Genomic DNA, 11,533 nt, shown 5'->3' on the forward strand with positions numbered 1-11,533 from the left:
ACAGCCGTCAGTCTGTTTCTGTTCTGTCTGCAAACATCGGCCTGCTAATGAACATCGGAGCGCCTGCAGTGAGACTGAGAGTTTATTCATGTGTCAACAGTCGCAGTGGAGGACGGAGACACCTGTTCTCTGCTCATTACTAAACACCATCTGCAATTATTTCCACAAATGAATTATGTAAGGTCAGCTCGGAGCCAGTGAGTTATACAACACAACACTTTATTAGCATTTTTACAACACGCGTTCCTCATGGCTTTGCTGAGGTCACGTCCGCCTGGCTTTGCGTGGGCGGCATCCGTTGTGTGGCACCGGGGTGTTGTCAGTGATCGATACAACCTCCAGGCCGCCCATTGTCAGGCCTTTGATCGCAGACTGCAAGACACAGAGAATGCGTTCATTCATCAACAAAGCTAATGGGGGCAGATCAAGATGTGTGTGGCCCCTTAAACGGCCTTAAATGATCCTCATTATGAAAGGGGTGAAATTAAATAAAGGTCGTATTTCTTCATGCAGTGACAGGTTTGTTTGAGAGGCTCTGGCAATATTAGATCAAGGCAGGGCAGGTCAGTAATATTAAATAAACTGCATGTTTTAATTTCATTCAACTGTCAAAATACGCCATTTAATACTTTATAACTATTAAAGGAAATATGACTACCTTTGCCAATTAAATCACCATGTAAACAAGTGTGGACTTAGCCTAGCCAATACATGATTTAAAGATCAGTATGGATGCTAATAAACAAATAACAGATTACTCATGAGACTTGAAAAAAGCTTATTAAACACCATTATATAGTCTTCTAAATGTAAGTTCAGCAGTCAGTACTAAGAGTAATGGAGTGGAGTCAGGCTAAGCTTTTATGGGCAAAATATGTGACAAAACAGGGTTTTAAATCTACTGAAACCTTGTTCTTTGCATCATATTGTATGTTCTGTTTTTTTTAAAAAAAAAAGCATATTGGGGCGTATTGGAAAACATTTAATTCAATAACTACAGGTCTGTATGCAACCCCTTTAAAGGCCCTGAAAAATGTACCCACAAATGAACAAGTTAAAGACACGTCAGGTGGAAAATAAACATACGCACATGGTCTCTGACATGTAAAGAGTAACCAATAAACAAGATGTGGAACAGTCCTGAGAGAAACAACTAGCACGGTTAGAGACTGAAAAGGTTGAGAGATGAGATAAAAAAAAAAGTTATTCCTTCTTTCACTCACCAGACGTCCAGGACCAAGACCTTTGACCACCACGCGGACAAATGTCACTCCCTTTCCTGTGGCTTTCTGTTACAAGGAAGAGACGCAAAGAGGATTGGTGTGAGCAACTGTAGAGCATCTACCAATCAACTATACAACTTTTTTATTTCAGTTAAAAAGAAAAAAAACAAAAACTTCCTTTTGATAAATTAGATTAAAAGATGTTTTTAGTAACAAATTAGGCGTTAATAAAACTCTCAGTGTAATGTCACAGTTAAGGTGATATCTTGTGGACACCCAGCTTGAGCTCTGTGAGGTCACTTGTTGTCATTTTTTCTACATGAAGCTATTCATCAGCTGATTGAAGAAATTAGTGGATCAATCCATTTAAAAAAACACAATAGTAGTAGCTCTATTTTATTGTCTGTACGTTTCATAGAGCTGAATAACCTGATGCATTACTTTGTGGTCAGCTCTGAGCATGACGGATTAGTGTTCACAATAATCTCACACATCCACGGATGTGTAAAAGACCACAAGGATGGTGAGAAAACACTTCCTCACCTTGTGAATGAGTTTGACCGTTAACCTGTGAGCCAGCAGTCTGTATAAATCAGACTAAAATAGAGACTAACCTTCTGCTGCACTCGGTCACAGCGCCTTGTTGAGGGACGCTTGTTGCAACACACTTAACATGTTGTTACACAGACTGAAAAGCAAGAAGTGGTCTCTTGTAGTGAAAAAGCAAGAAGCGGTCTCTTTTAGTGAAAAAGCAAGAAGCGGTCTCTTGTAGTGATATTTTGTATTCTTAATTCTTTGAATTAAATACTGTAGATAGCAAATATACAAATTATGATGTGAATTTGTATATCACTCTACACCTTCCATATCCATCAGTTATGTGTTCCTCAGAAATACAAACTCTCAGAGAAACAAGCTCAATTGGATCTTTTGATTGCACTGTGTAATCATGTATGTGTAATCACCATATCATATTATTTTAGTCTGTACATATCAGTAATACCTATTTGTTGTTCTTTTGTATTTACAGCTGATGTTATTTTTATTATATTTTCATTTTTATTTGTAGGTCTTATTCTCCTGCCTGTACAAAGAGAGCACAGTTTACGAGTCAAATTCCTTGTGTGTTCAAGCATACTTGGCCAATAAAGCTGATTCTGATTCTGATTCTGATCCTGATGTAACCATGTAAAACTGTGACCATATTTTATTTGTGTTGTTTTGTGGGCTTTTTGTGTGTTGTAAACCTGTTTTGTGCTGCCGTCTTGGCCAGGTCACTCTTGAAAAAGAGGTATTAAATCTCAATGGAGTCTTTTACTTGGTTAAATAAATAAATAAATGCATAAATGCATAAATGCATAAAGAAAGAAAGAACTCTGATCTCTGTGAGTCACGTAGGGTATCTAATGGACTCTTTCTCCGCTCCCTCTCTTTTCTTGTGCATGATGAGTTGTGTGTATGGTGGGAGGTGAGGGGATGGCTCAGATACACTGGAGCTAACTGTTCAGCCTCTCTGAGGTGTTGAGCCTAACTTGAGGAAACACCAGTGAAGGGAGGTGTCCACTTGAAAACCCTGGTGGTGTGCTGGCTATCTGGGGACATTAGGGGCCATGTAGTGGGTTAAGTAATTTATCATTAGAGTGTAGATATTAGTATTAAGGGTTTCTTCACTGAGCGTTTATACTTTTCATTAGAGCACAGGCACGTTGTGTTTATTGAAATGCTTCCCTGTATTTTTAAAAAGCTCTTTGTATCTGGAGTTTAGTTAACTGCTGTATAGGAACTATTTTTCTATTGTTATTGTAACTCACCACTGCAGCAGAGATTCCCGCAGTCTGAGCAGCAACAGGCGTCGACTTCCTGATATTCTTGAATCCTTCTGTGCCGCAGGACGTCCTGACCAGAGGCTGTCCTGCGCTGTCTGTCAGCTGGATGTGTGTGCTGGAACAGAACGGGACAGTTGACTGAGTCAGTGACTCACAACTGACAGGCATGTCTACTTAACAGTCACTAACACATATTAATTGCACTGTCACTCTGAGGACAAGTTATATGTTCCCCAAAGCTGGTGGAGCTGAGGAATATATTCTGTAGGGGTCTGCTGCTCTTCCTTTGATTAAGAGCTACAAATAACCCACTACACATATGGACACGCTACAATATCAGCCTTTTTTTTTAATTATTTGTGAGATTAAAAATATTTTTTCAAACTATTCCTATTTTCTCTTTAATCATGTCTGTCTGTACTTTAAAAGATAAACAGTAGTTAACTTGCTCTCTTACAACAGGATTTAAATGTTCTTTTTTAAAACACAACATTTATATGACACGTCTTCCTTTCAAACTTTTCTAAAGTAGCAGGTTAAAAAACATGCATGCATTGTCTGCTGAGGACTTTGGACCTTCGCTGAGTAATCAAAGAGCAATTTCTCATTTACATCCTGCTACAGAGAGAACTCTTACAACTCTCTTACAATGAACACATTTGATGACTGCAAATGAGGGTGTTAGGAGGACTGGGTGTTATGCCAGGAAAAAAATGTGGCGCAAACACGATTAATATTCACTAATGATATAACAATAGTTTGATGGAAAAAATGCAGTATTTAGTTATGTCGATAGTTGCATAAGTATCTGACAGGTCAAATTGCTCCATTTAAACTAAAGGAGTCTACTACTTTTCTGTGGTCCCGACTATAAAAAGTCTTTCAACTCACTTACAAACTATAATATGTCTGTTCACGGACTCATTTCAAGAGGACTTGTACCCCTACTTGTGATTTCCTATCATTTTTTTCCCCCTATCATTACTTTGATTCATGTTTTCATATTTTAAATACTTTCATACATCTTTAGTCACTAGTCTGGTGTAGGATCCACTAGTCTTACCCAGCCTCAAAAATTTGATTAACAAATCTTTTTTTTTTTTTTTTTTTTTTTAATTGCTGTCTCTTACTAGTGTTGTCTATTCGTTGTATGCATCTGTTGCTCAGTCTATACGTTGCTTCATTTGAATTGTATGCAGCTAGTTTAATGATTAATAGTTGGAGTTATGTTGGATGCAAATGTGTACAGCACTGTTAAATGTTGTCCTGTTTTCTCTGCTTGTCTCTTCCTTAACATTTCCTTATTGCTGCTTCCTGATTGTCTTGCTCCATGTATTTTATGTCAATGGACACTTTCTCAAAGATGGTCATATCATGTCCTTAGTAATTTTAATCGTTTGGTGCTATTTGTACTTTTTTCTGTGTGTTTTGGTTTCTCCTCTCCCTTCTTATTTTGATTTTATTTTCCTTTATTGTATTTTTTGTTTTTGTTTAATCTTGATCTTTTTAAAGAACCTTTTTAACATCTGGCAAGAGACTACGGATGTAAACTAGCCTTTGGGCTAATTCTGGCATATTTACAGAATTGTTAATTAATATATGCATGGTCTTTCTAAATGAAAAATAAGATACATAAAATAAACAATATCAATATCAACCCTCTGACATCTAATCCTGACATTTTCTTTAAGGTAAACCTAATGAAAACAAGTCTCAATCGTGCACAAATACATACTTTTAACAAATACAATGCAACTTTGCCTACTCATATTACTTACTTGTTGTATGTGGCTTTAATGTGAATGATTGGCAACTCTTCAAACTTCTTCCCAGCCCATGTCAGTGAACTCTCCTGACCGGGCATGGGGGGAAAATGGCTGGAAGAATGAAACAAAGGTTAATATCTCTATTAGCATTATAATATATCAGTGAGGTGTGCAAAACGAGAGTAAAATGGCAACACTTCGAACAATGTAGGATCATCCACTAGGCAGAACACGTAAAGGTGCATTTGTACGGTGGTCGGGTCTAACCTGAAGTTTTTGGAGGTTTTCTCGGAGTCTGTGGTTGTTGCTGCAACTTCCTGATGTCTGACAGAACTGCTGCATAATGTTCGCTTCAGCCCGCTGCTTACACACCTGAACACACACAATGAAATTAACATCCTCTTTACATTATCAGCTTTGAGTCATCTGGACATTGTGTTCAGTTTGTATCATCCATCATGCAGAGTGAGCCATTAGCTAACAGGGGTGACCCTCAATCACTTACAGAGCGCTGCTGTTTGCGTTCAGGGAGGCAGCCAGCTGTCGACATACATTACTCACAGAACTAACTAACACACAGTTTAACTTAAACATGTCTGATGGATTCACAAAGGACTAAATCGCCCGCAGAACATTAGCAACTCAGGACAACAAACGTGACATTGACAGTACTGCAAATCTGGATAGGACAATTACAACTATTTGTTTCTTCAAGGGGTGCTCGAGCCATTAATGCATTACTAATATGATTACAAATGTTACATTTGATTGTAAATATTCGGAAAAATGTCAAATTTTAAACTATGTAGTATTTAAATACATTTTAAACGTGTTCTAATATGTTTTGTCTAAATAAAAAAGGGACTCTATCATACTACACCCCTATTTCTTACCAAATGAACCGTTCTGATTCCGCAAAGACTTATGGGTCTATGTTGGTGCGTTCAAGTACTTTACTTAAGCTCGTAAATGCGACATTTCGATCTTTAGCACATAACTTTGAGCCCTGTTATCAACACATCTGGCTCATGTTTTAAATAAACAGAGAACAGTATTCGTATCAGACCTTAATCTTATTTTTATTAAGTACTATAGTATCTTCTGCCTGTTTTCGTGACTCATAACACATTTCGCTCTTTCTATTTCCGATGACCGTGAATGCAGCAGAACAAGATGGCGGCGCCCTGTAGCAGGATGGCGAGTCGGTCTGTCTTGCAACTTCGGACCCTTTTTATCAGGACAGCACTCGGAAATATGGGGCTTCGACCTTTTTCTGGCACTTCTGCTTGTCAGGCGACCCCAAAGACCAGAATCGTGATAGAAAGAGCGAGGTCTCCTTGGACTTTGATGGCGGCGGTGTGTCTGCAGAGGCTTCCGGTCATTTCAGCGGACTGCAACCCGATAGAGAAAGACTTCAGAGAGATGATGCAGCAGGTACGAACACTGATATGATATGAGGGTTGTATCCAAGCATAAGGTGTAAGCAGGGATAAGACAGGAATATAAAGGGTGTATATATGTCATACAACAGTGTATATCATAGACTGTACTACAGTATTGTTGTATTAATATACTGTGTATATTAATCTATTAAGCCTACACAAGAACATATCTAAAACAAATAATTCAAAATCTGTTTTTTATCAGTATCAAGTATTAATTGTGACACTTATTTTTCTGCAAAAAAACAAACAAAACTAAATTTGTTGTTTATGATTCTTAACAGCCAAACTATGATTTAAAAATCTTAAAGAAATATTGAAGCCCTTAAATGCATACATTTTAAATGAATTAATAAAAAAGTTAAGTACAATTATCAAAACAGTATTTTTAAATTTCTTCAGTGTAAATCTATTTTTGTGCTTGGACTCCATAGATGACCGAGAAATGCCTCCATTTCTAGGCCATACATTTTCATTGTATTTTATTTTATTCATTATAAATTAGGAATAAAAAGTAGTACAGTGTTATTTGGCTGCCCTTGTTACAGTCATATCATGAAAAACAAGCATGGCACTCCTCCTTATCACTGTAGCTAATACCAGGTGTTGCTGTCATAGTCCTGTTATAATGTGATATTTTGGAAACAAATTTCCTCCTGTCAGGCAATACAGATTATTTGAATCTAAAATGTCCTCTTCAGTTTAGTAATAATGATGTGCAATGTGCTCTGACTTCCTTTCAGATGGAGTTTGAGAAGAGTTTGCTGTCAGAACACGAGCTGCGTCTACTGGAGGACGCTGAGAGACTGAGTCGAAAGCAGGCAGACGACTACGACTCGGATGAAGAGGACGGCCACAGGGATCAGGATATCGTGCTGGCTCAGGACCTGGAAGACTCCTGGGAGCAGAGGATGAAGAAGTTCCAGCCGGTGGAGAGGATCAGAGGTCAGTCTGGGAAATGGGGAAACTGTATGACCGGTCAGGGAAATAAGTAAAGTAGAATAATCAGGATGTGAAAATACACTTATATAAAATAAATTTGCCTTATAGATACAGTAGTCATCCGTTTTTCTTGCTGCAGTCATTCATCAAGTGAACATTGAGGAAAGAAAATTAGATTAATCCACAGGCCTCTCATCCATCTGGGTTTAAAGTAAATTGGAGGAAAGAGACTCGTAGTTGAACAGAATTCTAATATTATTTTGACATTTAGGAAATCTACTCACTCTGGCATTTCCAATTTGCATTTTATTCCTGGTGACATTTCCAGTGTTAGTGCAGATTTTCCTCCACAGAGCGGGTTTTGAAGCAACTGACGGTCCTGTCTCTTGTTCAGCTGATGTAGATAAGGACTTGACCTCTGCTGAGCGCTGCCTGGATGACTCCCTGCTCCTCCTGGCCGAGCAAGAGGTCGGGGGTGAGAAGATGTGGCTGCTGCCTCAGACTCAGTGGCAGGAAGGAGAAACGCTGCGGCAGACGGCTGAGAGAGCCCTTGCTTCACTGCCAGGTAATAAAAGAACTACTACTCCAGTTCCGATGCAATGAGGCTCCTGATAGAAATAAGCATTTATTTGTTGGGTGCTTTCAAAATGTAAGTGATTAAGAAAGGCAGAAAAATAAAACAAAAATCATATATTATTTTTACTTTTATTTTATGTAAAGCGACTTTGAGTATTAAGAAAGCGCTATATAAATATGATATAATATTATTATCATTATGAAATCATCAGGTTTTTAAAAATAAATCAGTACACTGTAGGCAAAGCAAGGGAAACATTTTAACATTTTAGATATAACAAATGAAACCAGTTAAAAGAAAATAACAAATATAACTAATTTCAATCAAGACAAACTCTCAGAGTGTTTTAGAGGTGCTTTGCTCTCAAATGATGGCACTAAGAGGTCAGAGACAGTAGGGAGAAAGGTCATGAGGAGCATTAAAATTGATCAGTAAAATGTATTGAAAGTCGGCTATAATTTATGAATTATTCTAATTATATATATATTCACCAGCTCCTACTGTACAAAAATATAATTATTATTATTATTAGCAGTATTATTATTATTATTAATTAATTAATTAATTTATTTATTAATGTATTTATTGTCAAATCTCTCATACAACTGCTTTAGGAGATTAATGAAAGCTCTACATGGACGTCTGTGTTAGGGATGTTCTGAGGCGATTAATTCTCTGGTTGTTTCATGACAACTGAAACTTCTTCCGACCAACTCATCCACAGGAATATGAAATTTGACATTCATGCAGGAAACACCAGACATTTATTATTTAAATGAAATAGGTACTCCTTCATAAATATATTTACAGTTGTATGACTAATTGGTGCATAAAAATACAACAAAATACAAGAAATGAAGTGTTTGATGCACAAAGTGTTTGGTTGAGCCAGTATTCTGGTGTGAGGATACCACTTCAGCCTCATTCTGGACCAGACAAAACCTTGAGATAGTTTTAATGAAGCTGATTCATGTCCAAGTGTTCAATTTACTGAGAAGTATGATTACCATGAGATATTTGACAATATAAAAAAAACAAATACAACACCATGACTGACAGCTCTGTCAACAAATGAGGCTACTGTGCAATGTGTGCAGGATGAATGGTCTAGAGCAGGAGTTCCCAACGTGTGGGTCAGGACCCCCTGTGGGGTCGCAAGACACAAAGGAAGGGTCATGAGATGTTTTCCAGATTTTTTTTTTTTTTTAAGTTATCTAAAATAGTACATTTGACCCATTATAGTCAAACATATTGACAAAAATAGTAGCTAAACTTGAAATAAAACCTTGAAAATAGAAAATGTAATGAGTTTTCTGCCTTTCTTTTTGCCAGATGACTTCTAAGTTTAGGGTTAGTGAACAGTTAATTATCAAAAGCATCAGTAGCAGTAGGTTAATTCATGACAGCACAGGAAACACAGCCACATGCTCATACAAGTAGGGTCATTTTCTGCAGACCAGCTAAATGAAGCCGCATGAAATCACTTTGAGGGACAGTGGGGGTCGTGAGTCTTTGGCATCTATATTTTGGGGGTCGCGGGCTGAAAAGTTTGGGAACCCCTGTTTTAGAGGAGAATAAAACGAAACAAATGAAGATAAAACGAACACTTCTGCCAGAGTCACTGAACTTACTGTATCTGAGTGTTTTCTTCAAACAGACTGAAGAAGGAGTTACGCTGCAGGCTGAACAAACCTAAGGGTTCTTTGCTCTTACAGATGAGATGAGAGCTGACTGCTCACAGACTCTGCCTCCAAAGTGCATGATGTCAGCATTCATTGTGGGGTACATTGGCTTCACTTTTGTACAGTGGGAGCTGGTGAACCCGTGTCTATATTCAGCGATGATCAAAAACCAGTGAAAGACTTCCCACCTTCACGTTTCTGAAGGAGCACATCTCGTTAATACTTCTTAAACTCACATTTGGTTTAACTGATAAAGGTCTAAATCTTTATGACGTATGGGTTTATATTCAACTTTATCACCAGAGTGCTGTACTTTACTGCTTCACCTTCAGTTTCAGGTCAACTGCTGCATCTTTTTCTGAGAGCATTAACTGGGAATAAAATGTGGCAAAAAGCAGAGAGAGGATGTTGAAGAGTGAGGAGGTCATGTTGAATTTTGCTTTAATGTATTTCAATTAACCTCAAAACCATTGCTTACGGCAGAATATACTGTTATTGGTTGTCTTATTGTAACTCGCTCCATATGCTGCATTATTAGTGTAGTATATCCTGATCTCTTTAGCTGTAATGACCCAGTTTTATCTTCAGCATCATTTAAGTTTAATGTGCTCTTATCTAAAATAGCTGTGCAGTGCTTCCTGTACAAACATCTATTAACCACAACAAGAGGGCTAAACGTCCACACAACAATACTTCATCTACGCAGCCTTTCACCATCAGTATTCAGTAGATACTTCGAGTTGTCATATCCACTTAGGCCTCCCTGATGTCAGCTGTAGACTTGGCTTCAGTTCATGGATCAGTGAGCTAATGACAGGAGGGAAGTTTGGAGTCACAGCTGGTAAAACATGGAACAAATGTGGCAGTGACCCTGTAATGATCCCTCACACAAGATATTTAACATGAGCTGTTAAACTGTCTTTTTTTTTTCCTGCCCTTTTTTCTCTCTGCATCTCTGCAAGAAATGAAGCTTTTAAGCTCTTAAGCATTCAAATAAAACGCTGAGTATGTTAAACAGTTTCACAACACTGCTCATGAACTATTAATGTTCCAGCTCCATCAATCACTCCCCATTAAGACTTCCTTCTTGACATTAACATGCGCAATTTGGAGGAGGGGTTTTATTCACTGTGTCTTACAGTAGCAGTGGAGTCGATCCATTTTTAATATAGCCAGGCTCACGGGGAGTAGAACGTCTAACATGGCTGGTTTCTGCACGTTGAGGCCACTGGGAGCTTGGGATTTAGACAACATGAGATTGGATTAAAACTTAATTGGGGAAAGTGTGTTGTTGTCACCGCGGAGAATGAAAAACAGAGCATTAGGCTAATACAACACTTCATTATACCAGTGCATAAACTTTGGGAACATCTGCACTTCAGCCCACCTTTTGTCTCTTGCTGAATTAGCTGACAGCTTGTTCTCCTCCTGCAGCAGCTGCTTTCAAGGCGACTTTCCTGGGAAATGCCCCCTGTGGAGTCTACAAGTACAAACTGCCCAAAGCTGCTCGGACGGAGAGCACAGTGGGAAGGAAGGTGTTCTTCTTCAAAGCTATTCTGTCAGACGGCGGTCCCCCTGCTGCTCCAAACGCTTCTTTACTGTGGGCGAAGAAAAACGAACTGCAGCGCTACCTAAAACCAGCGTACATGATGAAGGTCGAACGCTTTATCATTGGTGTGTGACGTCCAAGCACACAACAGAGACGCTAACTCCCAAGTACAATATTTATGAGGCCCAGGAACATCCTCTTGCGGCCTCTCTGTTGTCGTGTATCATCAAATGTTCTTCTCATTCAATATATATGTTTCATTGTGTTAATAAAAGTTTTCCACAAATATTGTTCTCTGTCTTGGTCATCAGTTTGGAGAATCCTCAGATTAGATCATCAGAACACTGAGAGATTTTCTACACTGGTATTTACAAAACTTCCACAGTGTTGTGTCAGAATTTCCCAAACATTTGGAAAAAAAAGTATTTGTGGGATAAAGTTGTTATGTTACATAGTTATGTTTACAAGCTGAAGGTAAAAAACGTGTTGTAGAGGTAGGAGGGACGGGACGAGACTCTTTAGATTG

The 11,533-nt window shown here is 38.3% G+C and overlaps 2 protein-coding genes across 3 annotated transcripts; one reads left to right on the forward strand and one right to left on the reverse strand.

Annotated features, from left to right (window-relative positions):
- Nucleotides 1–198: 198 nt before the first annotated feature.
- mrps11 (mitochondrial ribosomal protein S11) lies at nucleotides 199–5,597 on the reverse strand. Its single transcript, XM_034679573.1, has 6 exons — nucleotides 5,321–5,597; nucleotides 5,083–5,187; nucleotides 4,828–4,926; nucleotides 3,035–3,164; nucleotides 1,224–1,289; nucleotides 199–372 (listed from the first exon to the last, which is right to left on the reverse strand). The coding sequence occupies exons 1-6, from the start codon at nucleotides 5,407–5,409 to the stop codon at nucleotides 265–267; spliced, it is 597 nt and encodes a 198-aa protein (XP_034535464.1). The 5' UTR covers nucleotides 5,410–5,597; the 3' UTR covers nucleotides 199–264.
- Nucleotides 5,598–5,958: 361 nt separating this feature from the next.
- Nucleotides 5,959–11,293, forward strand: mrpl46 (mitochondrial ribosomal protein L46). 2 transcript variants are annotated; one of them, XM_034679574.1, is made up of 4 exons: nucleotides 5,959–6,249; nucleotides 7,001–7,202; nucleotides 7,594–7,764; nucleotides 10,893–11,293. In XM_034679574.1, exons 1-4 carry the CDS (start codon nucleotides 5,974–5,976, stop codon nucleotides 11,138–11,140), a joined length of 897 nt encoding a protein of 298 aa, XP_034535465.1. In that variant the 5' UTR covers nucleotides 5,959–5,973; the 3' UTR covers nucleotides 11,141–11,293. The 2 variants fall into 2 exon arrangements, with proteins under 2 accessions (XP_034535465.1, XP_034535467.1); XM_034679576.1 differs by having other exon boundaries at nucleotides 5,960–6,249; nucleotides 10,896–11,293.
- The last annotated feature ends 240 nt before the right edge of the window (nucleotides 11,294–11,533 follow it).

Source organism: Notolabrus celidotus, chromosome 3 (genome assembly GCF_009762535.1).
Source record: "Notolabrus celidotus isolate fNotCel1 chromosome 3, fNotCel1.pri, whole genome shotgun sequence".
NCBI lineage: Eukaryota > Metazoa > Chordata > Actinopteri > Labriformes > Labridae > Notolabrus > Notolabrus celidotus.